Source organism: Calidris pugnax, unplaced genomic scaffold, assembly GCF_001431845.1.
Source record: "Calidris pugnax isolate Ruff unplaced genomic scaffold, ASM143184v1 scaffold156, whole genome shotgun sequence".
NCBI lineage: Eukaryota > Metazoa > Chordata > Aves > Charadriiformes > Scolopacidae > Calidris > Calidris pugnax.
Window position 1 is genome coordinate 1,939,610 of NW_015090889.1, and position 23,616 is coordinate 1,963,225.

At 38.5% G+C, this 23,616-nt stretch overlaps 1 protein-coding gene across 2 annotated transcripts in view; it reads left to right on the forward strand.

The window, feature by feature from the left end:
- The first annotated feature begins 7 nt into the window (after positions 1-7).
- The window catches only part of RANBP3L (RAN binding protein 3-like), a 34,405-nt gene continuing 10,796 nt past the window's right edge, over positions 8-23,616 (forward strand). For both annotated transcript variants that reach the window (XM_014947568.1, XM_014947570.1), the window contains exons 1-13: positions 8-383; positions 9,860-9,918; positions 10,182-10,218; positions 10,807-10,884; positions 11,938-12,012; positions 13,121-13,195; positions 13,645-13,769; positions 14,243-14,346; positions 18,724-18,808; positions 19,919-20,018; positions 21,122-21,252; positions 22,129-22,249; positions 22,852-22,994. In XM_014947568.1, the coding sequence (XP_014803054.1) occupies positions 167-383; positions 9,860-9,918; positions 10,182-10,218; positions 10,807-10,884; positions 11,938-12,012; positions 13,121-13,195; positions 13,645-13,769; positions 14,243-14,346; positions 18,724-18,808; positions 19,919-20,018; positions 21,122-21,252; positions 22,129-22,249; positions 22,852-22,994 (1,350 nt within the window). In that variant the 5' untranslated portion in view covers positions 8-166. The remainder of the gene's footprint in view (positions 384-9,859; positions 9,919-10,181; positions 10,219-10,806; positions 10,885-11,937; positions 12,013-13,120; positions 13,196-13,644; positions 13,770-14,242; positions 14,347-18,723; positions 18,809-19,918; positions 20,019-21,121; positions 21,253-22,128; positions 22,250-22,851; positions 22,995-23,616) is intronic.

Genomic DNA, 23,616 nt, shown 5'->3' on the forward strand with positions numbered 1-23,616 from the left:
TTGAGGGAGGGTGGCCTGGCGGACCGCTAATGAGCCGAAATCCAAAGTTCTAGACCCAACTTCGGCGCTTATATACATATATATATATATATACACACACGCACGACATATATATATATATATATATATATAATCTCGATATAAAGGTACTTCTGAGGAGCTCACCATGAGAAACCGGCCAGTTCCCGCTGGCAAAGGGAATGCCTTCTGTACAGGTACACGGCGCTGCGGCGCAGGCTACGAGGGCGCCGGGCATGGTGCGAAGGCTTTGCCGGACCTCCCCGCCAGAAGAGGCTGGCCCGCTGAGCCTGGGGCTAGTGGTCTGCCAGAGCAAAAGGCCCACGGTGCCAGCAAGTTAAATCCCCAGGAGGAATGCTCTATAGGTAGGTTTTGTCGGCTGATGTCTTCTGCTTGTCTCCAGCGTGTCCCCCCCACCCCTGCAAGGAGGTGTCTGGGGAACGGGGGTAAATACAAAGAGTGTTCCTGGTCGGTGGTGGTTTTGCGGGTGATGGGAAACAAGAGTTTGGGTGTAGTTCCTTTGTTGCAAGTTTTTGGTGGTAGTCTGTCAGGAATCTCCGATTTGTGTTTTAGCTGAAGAAAAGACACTAGCACATAGTGGATGTTTGGGGTTCTATTTGCAGAGGACCCCACAGTGTTATTCCCCCCCCCCCTGTCTTTCTGAGAGCCTTGGCTCCCCTGTCGTTTGAACCTTCTGCAGCTTTCCAGGGTGCTGTGCTTGGCAGCAGGTGGGCATGGCTTTGACCTTCCTGCCTTGTCCCACACACCGGGGCACCAACAGCAAAATGGGGCCAGGCTGGGTCCTCAGCCAGACACCCCACTGCCCAGGTGGACAGCAGAATCCTGTACAGTGAGGAGGCAGTGAGGAGGGCCAAGAACTGAGAAGGATTCATGTGAAATTTCAATAGTAACATTTTTTAAAGGGTGCATAAAGAAACAAGCGCTAATGTTAAGGCTGTTTTGCAGATGATGCCACTAACCATTTCTTACCACGCAGGTTGAGGAGTGAACCCAAAACAGCATGAGGAAGCATGTGCTTTCAAGGTCTAAACTTGATGCTACGACTGATACCGTTTAGAGTGCTTGGGCTAATTTATGAGTCAGCCAGCCTTTCAGTCTGTGCTTAGTGTTGAGCACACATAGTCCGATTTACTTATGTGCCTGAAATTTAAGGTTGTGTGAGTGTTTTTGGATCATGGCCTTATTACCTGTACAGTTCAATTTCTGCACAAACGCCCCTAGTGTTAACTTCGATGCTACTTTGTAGGGATTTATGAAATTTAATATTGCTACAATACCCTAAAAATGGTAAAGCTTTATGAATTTTATTGCCTTTGCATTGAGTAATCTACAGGCTTTTATGACAGATTAAAAATTCTGAGCACCAACGTATTGGAAGTTTCAGTGCTCGTAAAAGAATTTTAGGTTACATACTTTGGCACAGTCCTGTTGCTCTAGTGACACAGTTACTGCTGTCATTGCATCACTGCTAGAATTACATTGTAGTGATGAGACTCCCAAAAATATATTCTTCACTCTGAAATTTGAAATAGAGCCAACAGGGTTTCATTTCTCTCAGAAATTGTGTTAAAGTATTGCTAGGGTAGGGTTTTTTTTTCTTGTTATTTTAATGCCTGTTGATTTCTTCCCCATATAAAGACAAGGACCGTGCTCTGCAGACAGGAATGTGTGACATATGCTGTATTTATAGACATTTTTGCAGGCTGTCAGCTGAGTTTCCATGGCTAAAGAGAAATATGTTAATTTTTAAATCTCATATGGCAAGTTTCCACAGTGGCAGCTAGGAGTAGTAAATAGAATAATTTGGGTAAAAGAACCCTTTCCACATGCATCAAGAACACAGTATTTACAATCTGTAGCACTGAGAAGAGTGACTGGAGGGGGAGTGAAGACATCTTAAAAAGTTAGCGCCTGATTCTGCGCAACTGTGCCTGGGTAAGGAACGCTTGCTCTCACAATGGGTCTTGATGACAGTGGAATTACTTATGTGGGTTATGAACTATTTGTATGACAAAGAATGTGCAAGACTGGAGTCTCTGACAGTACAGTAAAGCTGTCCCAGGACAAATTCTTCCTGGAGTTTTATTTTGCAATAGTTAGTTGGATGAACTTTTCCTTTCCTCTTTCTGAGTACAATGAAATGGAAACTCACTTCTTGGACGAGGTACTCCCTTGTTGATCCAAACAGGGATGTGTAAAGTTATTTATCAGTTCCCCAAACTGCATTTACAAGTTGTGATCTGAACCCAAGATAAGCAACATACACTTTGTATTTAATACAGAATGTTTGAACAGCATGCAGTGCTGTCTTCAGCGATCTCTCCATGGGCTGCTGAAGTACAGTCACTTCTGTAGCAAGCACAACCAGGTGCCAAGTATCTGTTGGATATGTTTAAGTTGTCTAGAAATAAAATTCTCAATAACATTGTTTTCCAAAAAAATGAAGGGCTTTGTCCAAAATTTCATCTCAATATGTTTTAAGTACTTTATTTTAATAATGCTGAAAACTGTTTCTTCTCATAAAACACACATGATTTTGGGCCAATTATTTAAAACAATTTGCATTGAATATTTTGGAAAATCAAGATTCATGAGAACTTGTGGCAAATTTATTGAATCACTGACACTTCAATAGAAGAGTATTCTAAAAGGAAAAATTCAATTAGCTTACAAGTCTGGAAGTATGACTAAGATACTGAACTTGAAAATTTGTTGCCTGTATAGCAACACGTGTCTCTGTTAACTCTGCGTATAGAAAACTCTTCTGATTAGTGCTGGAGATTTGACCAGATTAGAATTTTATTTGATTATGACCCTGTCTTATTTTCCTGTTTTGTTTTCAGTGTTTACTGATTAAAAAAACCCACCATGTACATATAATGAATTTAGATGCAAATGAATTAATCATTCTTGTCTCACGATATCTTAGCAAAAAAAAAAAAAAAATTTTGTTCAAAAATCCTGCCACCTTGACATTAAAACTGATCTTAATTTTTAAGGGAGTTGTCCTACTGAAAATGTTTCATAAGCAGAAATCAAAAGCGTGAAGCATAAAAAACGAGAATCTGAAAGTAGGTTTCCAGGTCCATATTTAGAGTTTTAAATAAGTGACCTGTTTTTTCATAGGTGCTGAGCAGCCAGCTGTGCATGTGAGTTCCACTGGAGTTCACAGCTGCTCAGGGCTTCCAGAAACAGACCTGTCACTCGGGATTAGCAATGTGAAATCTTAAAAAGCATTTCTTGAACATCTTAGAGTTGGTCAATTTTATTAAGCTGTCTGCCTAAAGTACTGTTCTAGGACATCCCCATTTTGCCTTATGTCACCTTCCTTATTTAAGTTTTGGCAGAAGAAAGCCCAGCTTACGTAGTGAGGTCACGGAGGGACCTGAGATGTTGGCTGGTGGCCTTGTTACACTCTCACTTGGCTGTGAACTGACTCTGCTTTATGTTGCAAAGTTCAATGAGTATTAATAAAACAGAATCGGTGGTTCTACTGCATGTTTGGCAAATCTGGTTCTTAACTAGAAGGTTTTTACTACTTCTTCACCTCTTTTTAAGTGAAAATGTTCCACCTCTGGAAATCCTGACAGATGTCTTTATGTACCGAAAACCAGAAGCAATATTTAAACATGAGTCCAAGCTTGGATAGCAAAGTGTTTTGATAATTTATCCTACTGCATATTTTAAATATATGTGTTTTTCTTTTGCCTGTTACTGCAGTTTTATTATCTGAAATATAAGTAATTTTCTGTGTTTTCACAGCATATTGAACAAAAATGGGTTGTGCTAGTACATAGAAACATAGCAACATGTTAATGGACAAATAATCAGCTAGCTTAGTCAAAATAATTTCTTCTTTTAAACTCTACTAATTCTTGGATTCACGTCTGCTTTTTACATGGTAGTCCGTTGTTGCTTTCTTTTTCTTCACATAAATTGCCACAGAATACCAGGCACAGTATCTTGTCTTAGTGTCTTTTTCAAGTAATAGCTGTAAACAGCGTATATTCAGAAATGGCAGAGGCCAAGTTGTTTTTTTGTGGTTTGGTTTTTTTTTTCTTACTATTTTAATAATGTAAAACTACCTCTGTGGATGTTTAGGCAACTAAAGTCACACTAAATCTACTTCTCTTCTCAACATCTTCCCCAATTACATGTTCCCATTGAGCTAATTTGTATGTGAAACAAACAAAATGGCAATGTTATGTGCAAGAATTTGTTGTTATTGCATAATTTAATTTGTTTGAGTTCTATGACTTGGGAACCATTAATCTAAGCTGTAACATCAAAATGCCAAAGTGTTTCTGGTTTTATTTTTGCAAATCATAGCAGTAATATACACAGTTAGTAAAATTCATGCTATAGCGTAGCAGAGCACAGAAGCTTGCTAATACTATGTTGTAGCCTTATCTTTTGATAGGATAAAATTATAATCTGATTACAAGTTTTAATGTAGTATTTTTTCTGCGTTGTGTAACACTTACTAGGATGTTGTGAGGGAAAGCTGGATGCAGTTCAAGGTTTTGTTAGTCAGTGACATTATTTGGAGAGTATACAATTTCCCAGAATCTTACTCTACTTGAGAAAAAGATCCTTGATTAAGAAGTTATTTTCTTTTTCTTTACTGTGTGAAATAAAAATTTTAGTTTCTATTTTAGAGTTAGAAGTTTTCCTATGAGGTGCAAATGGGATTGCTACTAATACCAAAGAGGTGCAAGTTGTTATTTTAATTTAAGGAATTATGGGAAAAACATTATTTTTTACAATTCAGCCTTTGTTATCAGTGTTACATCTCTGTTGGCAGTTATGAACTACTGGGTGGGTTTTTTCCAGGTTTTGTGTCAAGGATTCAGTTTTGTAGCTAAGCCAATCTGAAATACCTGATTGCAGGATTGGTAGTTATTTGTGAAGAGCTATGCATATAAGATATAAAGTTGTGGGAATAGTAGAAGCTCAGGCAAAATCCAGTGGATTGGCATTAGCCTTTAAAGAAATTCTCTGTATGCAACTGTTAAAAGAAAAAACAGAGACATGAGAATCCTGTCACCTGACTGGTCAATGGCACTTCACTTCCCAAATAGAATAAAAACCACCTATTGCCAGCTCTGTGGTAAAATACTTAAGTACAGTTTTCATAGGGCTCTCAGTTAAGCTTAATTTTAAAACATAGTACAAGGCAGAAAAGCCTTGAACACCATGTAAAGTGGTGTAACCTTGCATTTCATAGGGTGTTAGGTTAATTTACTGGAAAAGTGGTTGCACTTTTCTTCAACACAGGCTGGCTAGTCCCTGAAGGAATCATTGTCTAGTCACTGAGCAGGAATTAAAGAATCTCGGTGACGTTGCATACTTCTGATACCGCAGAAAGCCAAATTCCTTCAGTAGTTACTCAGTTTTGTAATAAGCTAAAGGGGATCACTAAGCAATGAAATCAAATTTAACAGAACACGAATTTGAATGAGAAAATAATTTTCTGTACATCCTTTTCTTGGACATTGCTAAGACTGGAGGAGAAAAATACAATTCATATGTAAGATCCATAATTGCTGTCAAACTCTGATGCTTGCATTTTAGCACTTTAATGCATACATAAAATCAGTTTGATTTTTATTTGATGGATATCCACAGCTTTCACTGGAGTAGGCAATCCTGAGTCATATAAAACCTTCTACTGTTATTTTTTATGCATGTAGGTTTCTAACTTTAGGTACAAAAATGTGAAAGTATTTAATATGAATATGAATTAAAATGTTTTCAGACTTATGACAAGTTTGCCAATGATGAAGATGCAATTGAATTTATTTTATTTTTAAATCTGAAAATATAAAAATGAACTGCTTAAAAATCAGAAAAAAACTTGTATTGATATCACAAATTCTTATGTTACTCTGTTAAAGATTTGAAGCATTTTTCTTTGCTTTGGGAGGAATAGAGCAACAGCACTGTCAGCCACTTTTGACATATGACTTCAGGCATATGACTGCCTGAAAATTGGAGAGGGATGTGGGCTCATTTTCTGTTCATTGTGTCCTTAGCCCTCAAAGGTTAAGGAACATTTATTTTTCTGTTCTCTGGGCAAGATGGAGCAATAATAATAACAACACTACAAATTTTCAAAACCATCAGTACCTTGTGTATTTTTTAATGTGAAGTTTTTACAGCTTTAGGGAAAGCAATAGCCATAAAAGTGAAGAGTGGAATGTCACAGCAAAGGCTGAAGGAGCTATACACGTCGTGGACGATGCTGGCTTGTGGGACACAAGCAAAGTTGGTGAAAGCATTTTTACATAATTTCTTGCATATCATCCTGACTAGTGCTTCCCAGGTTTAGGCAGCAGCTAGATATTGTTTTTCCCAGAATGCACCTCTATTTCCTTTCAAATGGAGCTGTGTAAGGGCAGTCTCCATCAGGGCATGTGAACGACCATGATTTGGCAGTTGGCTGGCGTGTACGGTGCCAGGTGGGGCGCCGAGCAGTGATGGAGCGGAGATGGCCACGCTGGGTGAGAGGAGCAGAGCAGAACAGGCACCAGTTTGAGACCTGGCTGCCCTCCATCTCGGGGCCAAAGCACGTTTGATAGTGCTTGTGCGCGGGACAGGAGACTGGAGCCAGGACACCATGCAGATAAGATCTTAAACAAGGGAACTCACCATTTCTGATTTTGAACTCTGAATGCAGCAAGCATTTAGGCCAAGACCTTTCTAAGTCAGCAGTTTCATAGGGACTGTTGTGAAGAAAAGAGAGCCCAATCCGTGGTGATTACTCATGGGCAGGCAGACAGGTTCTGTGTCTGGACTCTTGGCTGAGGCTGGTGGATTATTCCAGTCCCTGCAGCCAGAGGCAGCCTATTTGGCAGGTTTTTCTGGTAACTTTTCCAACAGCCTCTTTTATCCACAAGTGCCAAGCTGCTGTGGACTGGAGTGTCCCAGTCTTAACCAGGCACTAGCCAGCCTGTGTCTGTCTGGGTCCTGTTGGTGCTGAGGAGGAGGGGTGGCTCCAGCCCACCCTGTTCCCATCCCAGGACCCAGCCTTGGCTTCTGCTGCCTCTTCCTGGGGACAGCTGGGCACTGCTGGCTGGGTGTCCCCCGCCGCTGGTGGGAGAGGAGCCTGCAGAAGGTCTTCTCCTTCTCCCAGCACACAGCCATCCACCCTGCCAGCAGCACCCTTAGTGCAGAGAATGAAGCAGAGAAATGCAAAGTTTCTCACCAGTGTTAGAATTGGCACGTTGACAAGATTGTGGTAACTCCTTGAGGGACTTGTGTTACATCCACAAGTGATTCTGCGTTGTTTCTTCTGTGGGGATAAGCTGCAGATGTTTTGTGCTTGAATATTTGAGATGTTTAAAAAGTAATTGGAAAGTGCTGCATAGGATACATACATAGTTAACACAAATATATTTTTAAAACTGTTATGAATGGCCTGATTGAGGAGTGAAGATCATACTGAGGGATTACAAAAAGGTTCTCTTGGTTTAAGTAGAAGCATTATAGAACTGTAAAAATGATAAATAACTGTGGCAGCATCAGCAACTTCTGACTAAATCTGCTGATGGCAAATAAGTTTTCCTTTTGTTCAAAAGCAGTTGATGGGACATATCTTTCATATTTAGCGCAATATCAAAATATGCATATTTATCTCTAAGAGGTAGCATCATACCTTAGCTTCATGTGTTTTTGTTGGTAATGAATCAATTCCGAATTTTTCTTCAGGAACTTCTGGATTTTAAACTATTACTGGAATTCTTTTGTTTAAGTTGTAGTGAGCATTCCTGATTCCTTCAAACTCCTTCTAGCTTTTTAGCTTCAGGAAAATTTAGCTCTGTGATAGAAGGCCAGTTTCTTTTTCACTTTGATAATTCCATGCTTTGGAGTAGTAAATGTACTTTTGAAAATATTGCTAACTTCTGAGCTTTGAGAGGTACTGTGAAGAATATGAAGGTTTCTGTAGTCATGCTTTTATTTTTGTATTTTTCCTTCATTGATCAGAATACAAGACCTTTTCTTTTTAAAGGAGACAGAAAAAAAGCTTATTATATTGAATAAATCATATTTCAGTGAAATACTATTGTTTATGTGTGCCACTCCCCTCTAGTGAATAGAAGTGGAACTGCCCCATCTCATGCCATGCCATGGACCCCCAGCCGCAACTGGATTATGGAAATTTTCTTAAATTTTCAGTGACAGAGAATTATCTTTTTTAGAGTTGAACAATATGAACTTTTTTCTGCTCTATTAAGGACAAACCAGCCCTTCATTGCAAAGCATGCCAAGTTTAAAAATTTCAGTCGTTTGCACACAGATAATGTCCAAGTAAATAGAAAATTAACTTCAATAACAACAGAACTGTATTAGTTATTACTGCTGTGTCTTTGTATCACTGTTTTTTAAGTAATAGTGTCATGCTGCTTCCCCAGTTTACATTCCCACAGCATTTATTTTAGCAATGTGTACTTTTTTCCTGGTTGTTGAATATATATTTATTTAGTACTTTTAAAATCTCCATGATAGGTTGATATTTGCTTTATTGAACCCTTAAGTAATTGATACCAATGCTAGAGTGGTTTGGTCCCAGATGGGTATGCAAGCCAAGATAAAAATATCAATCCATATATTTTTACTTGGGCAGTTTTGTTTAACAGGTAAATATTCTAATACAAACCAGAGGAAGCCAGTATTACAAAAGCTGTGTGTATGTGTTAAATATTCCGTCAAATGTCAGTTAACAAGATACTAAGTGTGGGGTTTCTCTGGCTGAAGGCCAGTCATACAGCTCAGCAGTGGCCCTAGTCTGTTCTTACCACTCATGGAGAGAAATACACGCATTTAGGTCTCCATTAATCTCCGAATGTACACAGCTAAAATATGCTCATGTTCAGAAGCTGATCATTTCTCTTGATATGTTGCAGACACCTCAAGCTAGCATGAGGTGAATCCTGTATGAGGTGGTCTGAAAAAATCTATTTGTGTTTGCTGCTTTGCTCTATCATTGTGCCATTTATTGGCATAATAAATGTGTTGATAATTGGTGGTACTGGTGAAAACGACTCCTACTTTTACACAGACAACCAAGGTTAGTCCATTAGAGTTGCACAGACTGTGGAAGTCTCATTCTTAGCAAAGTTAAGTAGCCCGCAGAAGTCATGTAAGATGTAGAAGTAGTGAACTCTAAATCAACATTAAATTTGATGTAAGGCAACTGTATGCTGAAATACATTTCATAAAAAAAACCCCAAACAGCAATCCAAAGTTGTTCTCAGTCATACCTAAGAAATGCAGAGGTATGCCTGAGAGTAGAATGTGCTCTATAGAACTTTGTATGTTTATGTATCATATTCACACATTAAAACTGACACTAGGCATTCACTTAACTGCAGCGTAAAGAAAAGGAAGTGTGAATGTAGCTGAGAGGCCAAGTGTAACACATTTCCTTGCTTTCCTTTTGGGATCATTTTGCATTTCACATCCTTGCACTTTTCTGAGAATCAAGCCTGTAATTCAGCTGTGTTCTTAAAGGATGACAGATGTTGCAAACAACAAAGCTAAAATCACTTTTCTGTCATTTTTAACTAAAAAAAGTGTAAAAAAATAAGAGGCCAAATGCTCTGGCATCCAGTTAGGCAAAGCTCACACTGGAATTTGTGAACTCTAGCTTTTTTATTTATTTATTTACAAACTGTGTTGTGTATCACCACAGTTCCTGTTTTCTTCCTTTGTAACATATGGATAAAATCCTGTTTGTTATTGCACAGCACTTTGAGAACTGTGGTTGATAAGTGCTGTTACTGAATTATTAATAAAAGTGACCTCTTCTCTTTTCCAGAGAAATCAGTGCTTGCCCAGCCGATATTTGTTTTTGAAAAGAAGGACTGTTCTTTGAAGGTAAGAAGCTTTTTTTCTTTTTTTATTGATAAAAAAACGCTGAGAAATGAGAATTCCATAGACAGTGATGCTAGCAGTAATACAAGATTTTAGCCCAGGTTAAGACTTATAATAAATGGTTTCAAAATAGAACAAGGAAAAGTAGAAACGAGAAACAAGACTGCTTTTAATGCATATATACTGGATTGATATGCTTTGTGTCCTGGTGTAGAAAATGTCAGTTCTATTCTCCTTGACCTTTCCACACTTATATTTTTTTCCAGCGGCCTGCAGAAGACCCAGTTTGCAAAGCTGAAAATGGTAATAACCACCTCATTGAAACAGTATTGGGTTGTTCATAGGTCTGACTGTTGCCTGTGAAAATAGTGTTTGGACCCTCACTTTGTATGAGCAGGGACAAATCGTGGCTCAATGTCAGCTAAGACTATGTGGGTTGTGGAGCCACCTACTATGTCCTACTATACATGTCCCCGTCTTACTTCAAGAATTCTTCCATCTTACCTCTCGTATTTAGCAAAAAGGCAAACTCCAGAAGCCCTGAAAAGTGGCAAGTATGAGCTCCTAGCTGCTCTTTTCTGTTTGGTCAGGCTACACTATAATGTACCTTCACATTCTTAATGTCTTCTGAGCCTGTGGGCTCTTGACTGATTCTAAGTGCTTGATTTAGGTTCCCTGAACTTAGTAGAAGTAAAGAAGGCTCCCTAGGGCTTTGTGCCAGGTGTTGACTGAGATTCCAAAGCCCTCATGCTTTTCGAAACTGCCTTAAATCTGTTCCTGTAAGCCATTCCTAGAATTTGTGGTGTTCAGTTTTTAATTGCATATTATAGCTTTGTGCTGAAATCTCCTGCCAGTCTGTCCTTGCAGAACATTATATTTACTTTTTTCTAGATTCCATTAGTTATTCCAGAAAGCGTGCAAGATCTTCATCTTTTACTTTCCAGAAGTCTGACTCTCAGTCTAACAAAGGTATGGCATTTAGCTCCAGTCATGTTTTAATTACTATAACTCTGTATTCTCATCTGCTGAACAAGAGAAGGAGACATTACTTTCGTTTTTGCACTGTAGAAATGCTGCAAGTCATGAAAACTTAAACATTGATATAAACTTGGTGGTAATTTCCAATAAATCCCCTGTTAGGTAAAAATATATTAGTATTCCATACTTACATAATATTACAAAAAGTAGTGAAAAATCTATATATTCTGTGTCGTTTCATTGAATCAAATCAAGGGAGGAGAAGAGCTGGTTTGCCTTGGTTATGGAAAAGATTGGTGTTCCCCGGGCAGTCCCTAAAAATGTAAAGCAGTTTCTAGAAGGGCCCCTCCTGTACAGCCAGCAGTTGATACGGAAGGCCCTTTAAGGACTATGTATTGCTTCCATAGGAAATCCATGCAAGTCACTGAGACTACTGTGCAGAAGGACTGATGTGTTTTTCACAGTATTTCACATATGGATGGGACCAGAAAATTATTTCTGAATTCAGACGTTAATATGTGTACACTATATTTTGTTTTATCTAGTCCTGTGACACACCTGAATGAAGATGTATTCATATAAGTAGAGGATTTAACATAAGCTAGTTTGGTTTACTCTGAAAATTATATTGAGATCATACACAGAATCATAGATACGGTAGAAATTTTAGGGTATGCCTATACCGAAAAATAGTGCAGGAGGGAGCTTGAGTGTTTGAGCTCTTGATTGTCTGCACTGCTTAACTGATAGCTCACTCCCTGATTCTGTTTTGAACTTGCCAACTTTAGGTCTGCAAGACAGAGCTGTTACCAAGTGGACTAGCTGTAAGCAGTGTGCCTGAGCCAGGCTGTGCCACTTGGCCTCAGAGACGTCTCTGATTCAGCAGTATAGGCATAACCTAACAGTCTACTTCAGAAGACTGATAGTTAGCAGGCAATAATTTCTTTTACTCCCAATGAAGGCATGATATCAAATTGTCTAACCATAAAATTAACTTTTTTTAATCTCCAAACAAGTGATAATTTCTGTCTCGTATCCTTTCAGATGCAAGTCTCAGTCACAAAAGAGGGAGATCTTCTTCCTTTACTATCATTCCTACCTTCCCTCCCTCTCAGCCAGGTAATTAAAAACAAAACAAATAAAAAAAAATCCAGCAAAACCAGTAAATATTTATGCAGAAAAGTAGGTATTAGCTAAAATAAAGAAGTGTACAGAAATGCGTTTTCTGCAGAACAGGGCTGCAGTGCATTGGACTAGGCTGGTATTTGGACAGGAGAAAGGAATGTTTTAGGAGGAGTACTGGCAGTTCAATAGAAGAAATGGGTTTTACATTTGTTGTTAGGGAATCCTGCAGTGCTGGGGAGGAATCTTTGAGTAATTTGCAAATAAGCATTTAGACAGTGTGGTACAAATTGAAAAAACAGAATGGAGTTAAAGTAATTACATTAATTAGTTTGCTTGCAATTTACTGGTGATGGTTCTTGTAGGAATATAATTTTCCTACAAGGTCCTAGGAACCTGTCTCTTACCACTAATGGAAACAATGGGGTGGTCTTAAATCCTAGTCTAAGTCTCTTACTAGAAACAGGTCCTTGGCAGACATTGGCATAAAAGATTTCTAAACAATCTTAAGAGAACACAGCATTGTTACAGCAACCAACTGCACACTTTCTGCAGTGAATAAGTAGTGATTGTGTGTAGACTTAAAATGACTTGTGTCATTTTACAGGATGTAGTACGTTGTTGCCATCATTTTATGGCTGATGTTTGGTATCATTATTAAAACAGTGACAGGATCAGTGGTGCATTGCCATCATTATAGTAAGTTGAGAAGGTCTTTTTACCAGAACAGGTCAGCGCACGTTTATTTATTCCCATGTTCTTGGGCCTCATTTACTCATCTTAAAAATGCCTAAGACTGGAGCAGATAGCATTGCCATTTCAATACTTTTTGCAAACCAGCAGCACCTTGTTTTCAAAGCTGAAGAAGGATTTTATGAGTTTAAAACATCTGTTAATATCCAGAAGACTTCAGTCATAGCCAGAAAACCCATGGTGCTTTCTGTGCTGAAGTCTACCCACCTGTAAAATGGAGATCGTAACAGTTATCTCAGAGATCTTGTTTAGATGGATAGGTTGGAATGTTGCTTGGGTACTACTGGAATAGTAATAAATGAATACAATTTGCTATTACTCATTATTTAAGTTTAAATTTCTTGTTCTGTAGTAAAGAAGAATAACATATTCATGAGCTCAGCTCTTCTTCAAAGAAACCCTGACTTGATCAAAAGCACAAAAGAAGGTAACTTTCATCGCAATATTTATTCACTGTAGTTCCACAAAGGTCTTCCTAACAGCTACAGAAGACATGAAAATTACTTTCATGCATCTGCAGGTGCAAGATTGCATTTGAAATATCAGAAGACAGATTGGACAGAAAGCAGTAAATGTAAAGATATATTTAAATACATAAGTACAAATATATTTTAGAAGTATAAATATACATATTTTTGTATATAATACATTATCTTCTTATTCTGATAGAATAACAGGGGTTGGTGTCACTGCAGAGTTGTGGTTTTGAGAAGGGATTACAATTTTTCAGAATATGTAGCAAGTCAACAACAATAAATGTTATTTAAATATGCTTTGAACCTTTCAGTTAAAGAGGCTGGACACGTGAAGAAAGAGTTTCTGTTTAAATATTTTTTTTTTAACCTTTGTATTTATGTTTTCCTTGTATTTTGCAAGCATCTTTGTCCCAAAGTCAATTGCGGAATGTCATTAGACCTGCCATTTTGCAACCCCCACAAGCCCTGACCTGTGCTGCAAATCCTATAGTATCTCCAATAACTAAGGAAGAAGCACCTGTTCAGGTAAAAAGAAAAGTAATTTTACTGCCTAATATATGTTTGCAGCTCAAATTAAAAAAAAACAAACGGTGCTGCTTTAAGGCAATTAATTGTACCACTGCATGATTTTCAAGGAAGTTTCCATATTGGTTTCAGTGGAATCGACGGATCACTGACATGGTGCGAATTATTCAGCTTGTGCTGAGTGTGTTTGAAAAAACTTCTTTTCTCTGCAGGCTGTCTCAACTTTCAGATAGCAGGGTTCTGTGGGCAAATCAGCTTCGGGGGTCTTTTGTATTTTGTTTATTTAGGAAGTAATCTTTTAGCATTTTGATTAAGGGCTCTGGCTTAGTACATAGCTGGAGGAAGCTCTGCCAACTACCACGTATAGATATATGTATATATACACACCTCAGCAACTCAGGACTTCTACCAGATCAGTTTGTAGCAGAACATAAGCTTGGTCTAATTGATTCATCGGGTTTTATTATTCCTAGTTATCTGAAGACAGCTCTTATTCCTCAGCTGAGAATGCAGTAAGTTCCAAAACAGCAGAGAGGTCATCTGCTACCATGAATCTTTCTAGCTCTAGAACAGCCAAGTAAGTTTTTATTTATTATATTTCTACACCATTTTGTCACTTGGCCTGTGACATATCCTTTTGTCTTACATGTCTTATGTGGTACTGAGCCCATGCCATCTACACCCACACAGTGGTCACTGGTGTTTGTGTGTGGTGCCAGGGTTTGTGAGTACTGATATGAGCTCTGTACGTCGTAAGAGATGGACTTCTGCCAAGAATTAATCTCTGTTGGAAGGTTTGTTTCTCATTAGCAACCTCAAAGCCAGAAACTTTTTTGGTTTGCCATCTCGTACAGCTTTGAGAGTTCAAAATATGTCCTGATTTTGAATGTTTACAGTCATCTTTGTTGTGGCTTTGGGCAACTCTCTTCTGATGGCATAGCTGCTGCATCTCATAAACAGGTACAGAGAAACTAAGGAAGTTCCAAAATATGTCAGCATATTGAACCCAGAAAACATGGAGAAAACCATACAGGACTGATTTGGAAGACGAGGTGAATGCCGCAACTGATGCTCTACTTCCATGCACACACTATTATTTCTGGGATGAACAGTTAGCTGTGATGATTGTGGTAGGGTTCAACATCTTTGGGTTGACCAGCGTGGGCTTCAGAATTTCTGCATGAGGAAGCTGACTTCCTTGGACTAGGTTGTTGCCCCGTGCCCTTGCCTCTGCATATGCCTAGAAGAGCTCATAATGGTGCAACAGTGGGCTGGTACCTCTCCCTGGAGACTGGCTCATGAGAATGCTAGGTCTGTGGTTAGCCAGCAGGTTATCTTGTGGGTATTAAAACTGCTGCTGCTGGTTGATGAGCATTATTTACCTGGAAGTTGTGAGCATCAGGCATACACCTGAGATCAGTTTTGGTGAGAGAATGACATTTCAAAATGGCAAGGGCCATGGATAACACATTTATGATGTTGCCTCCTTTTCCCCTCCCACCTAAAGAAGGTAGAGAGCATGTAAACTGCAAAGGAGTCTGTTCCAGTCTTCTTCAAGACTGGGTGGGCCACACAGAAAAAGATTCCTGCACAACGTTTGGGACCACAGTTGCCTAGTTTCAAACGTCTCTAGTTTCTATTTTTTAGCTCTTCTGGAGCGCTATCCTCAGTAAGTTGCTGCTGGAGCAGCCTAGTGAATTTCAGTGGGGAGTTTTCTTAAGGATAAAAAACTCATTAGTTTAAACTGGCTTCAGATTCCCTATTCATGGCACAAAACTTGTATGAAAGTATGAAAGGCCTCAAGGCTGAAAAGAGATGGATTTTCTGATTTATCTTTCTTACTTGCTCTTATTCTTAGCAACACATCAAGCATGAGAATGTTAAAGAATATTTTTTTCCTTAAGTGTAAAATTGAGATAGTTTGTACTTGGGATTTTCTTCATCCTATGCGAAGAGATTTCAAGTATACTGTACTTGTGAACACAGAAACTAAGTTTTAGAGCCAATCATCAAAGTTCTGGCAACAAACCCAGATTATTAACAGGAATGGGCCTGTGAGAACCTCATGAAGTTCAACCAAGCCAAGTACAAGGCCCTGCATCTGGGTCAGGGCAATCACAAGGACAAATACAGGTTGGGTGGAGAACAGGTTGAGAGCAGCCCTGAGGAGAAGGACTTGGGGGTATTTGTGAATGGGAAGCTCAACATGAGCCAGCAATGTGCACTTGCAGCCCAGAAAGCCAACCCCATCCTGGGCTGCATCAAAAGAAGCGTGGCCAGCAGGGCAAGGGAGGTGATTCCACCCCTCTACCCTGCTCTGGTGAGACCCTACCTGTAGTACTGTATCCAGCTCTGGAGTCCTCAGCACAGGAAGGACATGGACCTGTTGGAACGGGTCCAGAGGAGGGCCACAAAGATGGTCAAAAGCTGGAGCATCTCTGCTAGGAGGACAGGCTGAGAGAGCTGGGGTTGTTCAGCCTGGAGAAGAGAAAGCTCTGGGGAGACATTATAGCGGCATTCCAGTATCTGAAGAGGGTCTACAGGAGAGATGGGGTGGGATTCTTTATGAGAGAGTGTAGTGATAGGATGAGGGGTAATGATTTTAAACTGAAAGAGGGTAGATTTAGATTAGATACTAGAAAGAAATACTTAGTGTGAGGGTGGTGAGACACTGGAACAGGTTGCCCAGAGAAGCTGTGGATGCCCCATCCCTGGAAGTGTCCAGGACCAGGCTGGATGGGGCTTTGAGCAGCCTGGTGTAGTGGGAGGTGTCCCTGCCCATGGCAGGGGGGTTGGAACTCGATGGCCTTTAAGGTTGCTTCCAACCCAAACCATTCTATTAATCTATAATTAATATCCTCTGCATGACATATGTTAAGCCCTCCCAAGGGGGATAAATGATCTGGAAGAGCAGATAAGTGGTGCTGAAGTATGCAGTTTGTGACAGAATATCAGATCGTCTTCCTGCCAAGTTTTCCTTCTGGAACAGAAAGAGACAAGAACATGGATGGTTTTGCCTTTGCCAGCAAAAGATGCAGTGGTTAAGCTCTACAGAAAGCATGATCAACCTATAAGCCTTTTGTAAAAAAATCTCCAAAAACCAGGACCAGGCACAGCTTCCACACAAAGAAGTTTACTGGGACTTTTCTAATGATTTGTATAAAAAATGGATTCTGTTAGTTTAAAGTGGCTATGTAATTAGCAGGTCAATCACAACTCTACTTATATTAGAATATTCTTGAATGTAATTCACAAATGATGCGCTTTTTACACTTTGTGACTGTATCGCTATTTAAAAATGCATTCACCTTCTTAAACCTCCTGAGAGGTAAGAAGCTGAGAGAAGTTAAACTCAGGGTGGCAATGCAAAAAAATAAATTAATATTTTTTAAAACCTGCACTAAGAAGGGAAAAGGGACAGAAAAGAAGGACAAGTGTTGTTTTATTGTAGCTTCTGCCCAAACCAGTCACACTCCAGATCCTAAACATAAAGTGATTTACCTACTGTATGAAATTTTCTCCCAAATCTATATCTCCAAACGATAATTGGCCAGTACCAAAGGATTGCAAGTATTTAGTTTTCTTCACTTCTCATTTTAAATGTATCTACGGAACAGGTAATTGAAAAATGGAAAGAAGATCTTTCTTCCCTGTTTTAGTTATGCCTTATCATAAGCCATCTGCCATCATACCTTTACATTTTTGCAGTATTTATGTGAATTGAAAGTGTGTAAATTAGAATACACTGCCTCTCAGCCTTTCCAGGATGTTAGGTGGATGACCAAGGAGTGCCTGTAAGGTATCAGGGTATCAGGGCTAGACCAACATAAAGGGATAATTGTTCATTGTTGGTAGTCTTTTGGTGGAGCAAAAGGAAACAGAGGAACTGGCGCATGGAGTGATGCACTTCACTCATAAGAGAGAAGCAGCAATAAATGTATCAATATAAAAGCAATTTAATGTTTGATAGCAAATGTGACAGTGTTTTAACAAGATTCAATGGCAATGTACACTTGATTATTTACTGCAAGGAGGAGAGGGTCAGACAGAATTGTCAGGGAGACCTTCCCGTTGAGTCGAGGTTCAGAGAAGACCCCCTTTGCTTTCTAAACTCCTTCTCAGAGAGGATTCTATGTAAGGCTGGATCCCATCCTAGTCCCAGACCTGGTCACCAGTTTGTATCTAATGGATTATATGTGCTCAATCAATCTATGATATAATGTTAGTGAAGCTTCAAAGTTTAGGACACTACAAACCACTTCCTGAGAATTTGCTGTGGCAAGAAATCTCTCATCCTTGGGAAGTAACCCTCAGAGACCTCCTTACCCAGGGGGAGACCCTGGCGTGCAGCCCCCTGCTCTGCAGGACAGCTCAAATAGCTCTTGGGCTGTTTTTTGGGGTAGTCATATTTGATTAAATATGCTAGTTTCTTCTAGTCATATTTGTATACCAACCACAGGTGTTAGTTTCTTCCAAATTTGGGTTGAGTACCAGTGCTGTGCTTAAGTTAGCTCTTGGCTGTTGTGGTGTTGTCACCCTGAAACCACGTTGAGCTGGCTGCAGCCATGGCGACCAGATGCACCCACTGTGACTAGCACGGATGGTTATTGCTTGGGATATGGGTTATGGGACATAAAGGGCAGGTTGGGGAGTGGAGGGAGCACACCGTCACAGAAACAGGTGTAACTTATTAAAATTTCTGGAGTAAGACACTTCCCTGAAGAGGAGGCTTCTTGTTCTTTGCTTCATTAAATACAATGTGATACTCTTTGTTCCTTTTGTGAAGTGTTATGTGGAGAGCAATCTCAGGTTCTCAAAGAATTTGGCTGACTAGGTTATTTTTTGTTTGTCTTTAATGTAAGGTGTGGTAAAGTAAATGCATGAACTTATTTATGTTCTTTACAAGGTTCTAAATAGTTCTAAATCACATTCTTATGTTAATTTGTTCCCACAGAATACAGTCATTTGAAGGCAGAAGTGTACATAACAGCAGCAATTCTGATTTTGTGTTTGGAGAAAACATGGTTGAAAGAGTTTTGGTGAGATCTGTAAATGCTGACAATCTTTTTATCAAGGCTAATGTACTTATATTTTTTTTCAGAGATTGACTCTTTTTAGCTGCTCTTGTTCTTTTAAAGATATGAGTAAATATAATTCCAGTGACTGTTGGGGAGAAAATATCTAAATATTTGCTGCAGGAGGGGTAGGCATCCCTATCTTCCCCATCCTAGATAAGTACTCTAATTACTAACCCATGCCAGTATGCCCTTCTTCTCTTTCACTCATTTTTGACCTGAAAAAGGGGGTTTTATATGTTCCATCTAAAGTGGGACAGCCACAAGACAAAATAAGAGAACGTGGGCTCCAACGCTGTAATAGTTTCCGTCATAACTGTAAAGAGATGGGAGAAATTAGGATGAGGGGAAATTTGAACACGCATCCTAGATAGTGTCCATGTTAAACTATATTGAGCATGCTGTGAGACAGCTTAATGGATCCAGTCCTGAAGGAAATTGAGACAAAAAGGTGGTTCCTAAGCTCAGGACTGCACCGTTTAAAATGGAATTGAAATTCAGTTTGTAGTAGAAGTGGAATGAAAACACTATGCATATCTGTCAGTGAAAAATCTTGGCAACCATAAGTCTGGGTTATGACTTCTGACCAGGATTTAGTTGTAAGGTAGGAGTTGAGCCACTGAGCATTATCAGGAGCCAGAAAAAATTATTTAGAAATGCCTGAGAAACTTCATCTGCAAAAACTGAAGGTGATGGAAGTTTTTAATTCCTCTGAGGTTAAGTTTGTGATGTCTGGGAATTTTAAACTATTCTTCTGGGGCTTAAGTACTTAAACTGAAAATTAGCTGGTACTTAAACATCTAAGTCTTTCAGCGGATTTAAATCCTAGTCCAGGATCCATACAAAGAGGCCATTCTTCTTGGGGGAAGAATGATATTCTGATTTTATGATAATAAAATTACATCTACTAGAGACTGAAATTACATTAGTGTCAGTTTTTACTCTTAAGATATTACAATTGCTAATATTCAGCCTAGCATGCATTAAATAGTTCAGTGTTCTATTTCATATAAAGTAGCATAGCCTTTTTATTTACATAGGAGTTATTATTTCTCCTGTTTTTCTTTTTTCTAGAGTCCGGAAAAACATCTAAAGTTGTGTAATGAAGCTGATTTATACAAAGGAGAGGTAACATCCATGTACATAGCATCTTTTCACGTCAGTCCACAAACAAGTAAGCATATTCAGCAAATAAGTACAGTTAGCTTTATTATTATACGTTTGCTGTATCTTAGAGGATGTAAAATGAGTGGTGGTCAATAATAGTAATTTATTCTCAAGTTATGTAGTCACTAGTGCACTTGTAGTATGTGCCGATATCTCTGTTCAGAAGGCAGCTGCAATTTGGTTTATGACATTTCAACTGGAGTAACTTCAGAATGTATAATCTAAGTTACTCAGGAAAGGATAGAGCTTTACAGATTATTATTACTTTTTACAGATTATTATGATTTATTTTTAAAAAAAATTGCAGTAAATTTTGTGAATGCCTTTTAGACTGCATTTGTGGACTACAATTTTAAGCTGTTGACTGCTTGTATTTTGTGACTTTGCCATATTTGTATCCTAACTGTAGGATTGAAACTTCTATACAGATTTAAGGGGTTGCTAGTGACTCTGGTGTGAGTTTTTCTAATAGGCAAGTCATGTAAACTTAGGCTGTGAGGGAATCTCAAGTAGGTCCCTATCTTGGGTCCTTTTGTCAAATTTTGCACCCCTCTTTCCTAATGGATGTATTAGAACCTCCTACTTTGTATGAACATTCTTACAAGTAAAAAAAAAAAATAATAAATTAAAGCTGTGGAAAACATGTATAGATTGTGCAAATATTCAAAATTTTGTAACAATCTTGCTTCTTTCAAATCTTGTCCTTTCACGTTCCTGTCAACTCTTCATTGTATATTTGTTACTATTCTGAATATCGGGATGTGTCTCTCATTATTTATTGATCTGCACAGCAATATGACAGACCGGTTTCATTTGGAAAATCAACTTCTAATTATATAGGGCTTGTTTCTGCAAGTTGTCCCTTGGGGCAAGCCTCTACAACTGCAGAGAGCCTTGTTCAGTTCAAAATGAGGCTGAACAGGTGAGCCATTTTGCAGTATCTCAGCCTTTTTCTTTTTCTCTTTTATTTACTGCTTTGCCCAAAACTGATTAATAATACTAAATAATACCAGACGTCACAGGGGTTACTGAGGCCGTCCTATGTGCTAGTTTTGTTTTCCTAAAAATGTTCCTTGTACAGAAAGGATTTCCATTTTTTTTCCCCTACAGAAACAGCTTTGTTGAGAAATGCAACACTAACTGAATCAGCAGCTGCTTGTATTTCCAAGCCAGTAGAGAAAATTCAGTTAGATAAAGTAGAAGTTATAACTGGAGAAGAAGCAGAACACAATGTATTACAGGTGTGTATTTCATAAAGCCTTGATGGTGAGCAGTTTTGTTGTTGAAAAGATCATCTAGATCTATTACAGATAGCAGCAATCTGAAAATAACTTCAGCTTATTTTTTAAATTTTCACTTTTTAAAGGCATGGCTCTGCTAACCCATTGTTCTGTAGGCTGATAATTTCTTTTTCATATTATATTTGTTCATTTTATAGTCCCTTTCAGTAAGTGACTGCTCAAAACTTCATTCTGCAGTTGTATTTCATAAGCATCTACACAGTATACCAGCGGTAACTAAAACTTCAAAATTGGAAGTGATTTGAGTAAAGATTTTTTTAGGACATAACTGTCTTGGGAAAAAAGCAATATGTTGCCAAAGTAATTAGTTTTACAGTACATCTAAAATATCAATTATCTTTCTGGTCCAGCAGGACATATCTTGCTATTCTTCATCTTCAAAATGTTATTTTCTCAGAAAATAGCAACAATGTATATGATTTTAAAAAGTTTTATTGTCTTTGGAGTAGTACTCTCCCAGTTAGTGGTACTGGACTGCCTAATGTTTCTAATGAGTGAGCGAATAAGATTGTAGAACACTTGTAACAAATTCATCTGTGTTCATGGATATCACAGATGAAGAGTTAATAAAGATGAAATAATTGAAAAAGTAACCTGGGATTCATGCTGAATGTTTTCCATGACTAGCAGAAAATTTAGCACAGATGTGGGAGCCATTTTATTTTATGTAATAATGGTGATATATCTATGTATCTATCTTTGTATACGTGCATAGGGATGTATTAAAAGCCGTATCAAGAGGCATAAAAGCATACAGTTTTAGAACTGATAAAATTAACATTGGCTGGCAATTTCCATCATGTATTTTTCTTTCAGATCAACTGCAAGCTCTTTGTATTTAATAAGCTTTCTTTAACCTGGATTGAAAGAGGCAGTGGATCCCTGAGGCTTAATGATACTTCTAGCAATAACTGTGGGATGTTGCAGTCAAGGCTAAGTAAGAATTAAATAACCTAGTAGCACATACACAAAACACTAAATAACATGTACTATTGCTGTTCATAATAAGCTTATTTCAGATCATTTAAAACTGAATATGTAGTTTTATTTAAGTCTAGTTGATGAGAACCTTTTTAACGTTGCCTGAAAAAGTTAGCTGAATTACAGACTGAGGCACTGGGCACTTTTCACTCAGTTCATACAATCACAATTGCATGTGCTGGTAGGTTCTGTATATTTCTAATGCAATATCTCTTTAGCTCAGTCACCAGTCTGACAGTTTGCTCTTTGTTGATTTTGCTTTTCCAGGGGAGCTATTTCTAGTCACTTCTGGAATGTTGTTTTACTCTGTTGTCACTTTTTGTACTGTATTGCAGAGTTTCAGCAGATTATTTGTTTTGTATGCCAAATGTATTGAAAGAAACTAATATATTTTGGTATATAAAATATAATAAGAAAAAAGCTCACCATGTCAGGCTTAGACCAAATTAAAAAGAGTAATTCATGAAAATATTAGTTGTATACAAGTGGTAGAGAAAAACATTGCAGTAAAACCAAAGATGGTTCCAATGACTTATCATATAAACCTTGTTATTTTAGTTATGAGAAATCAAGGCAGCTTGAGACTGATTCTCAACACCCGACTCTGGGATCAGATGGTTATAAAAAGAGCAAACAGAAAAAGCTTGTGCTTTACTGCAACAGACCAAGAGGACCACTCTGTTCAAGTATTTCTAATTCAGGTAACTAAGAGAGAAAAACCGCACCCAAATCCCCATTTCATTTAGGATTCTGCAGACTTGCTGACGCTTTGGTTTTATCAAACAGTCATTTTTATGCTCTGTCAGGCTATGCTTAGCTGTTACATGGCTTTTATTATTAAATTAGTTGGAAGTGTTGTCCCTTGGTATTTAAAAAAAAAAGATGTGAAGACAGGATATGGCCTTACGACAGACATTTCCAAACTGTTTCTCATTCTTCTGATAGAATGGAGTAATTCCAGAGTTATATGCAGCAATTACTCTTTCTTACAGGAGCAGCACTAAGAATTCTACACAGATATTCATAAGTAACTTCAGTACAAGGCAGGAGCTTTCTGCTAAGGTTCTCAACACAGTGCTTGCAATGGTCCATCCAGCGTAGGACCTCCATTTCTTAGTTGAGGAGAACAGAGATTTTCCGATGTAAGACCTTATGTAAGACAATAGTCTTTGGAATCCTGGTTTTCTCTAGCAAGGGCTGGTAAGTTGAGAATGGAAATGTAGTGGACTTAGTTGCAAATATATAGCACATATGTCCTAGGTTGGGAAGTGAGAGCATCCACCTGAGTTTAAGGATGTCTCCGGTTTCCCCAGGAGACATTTC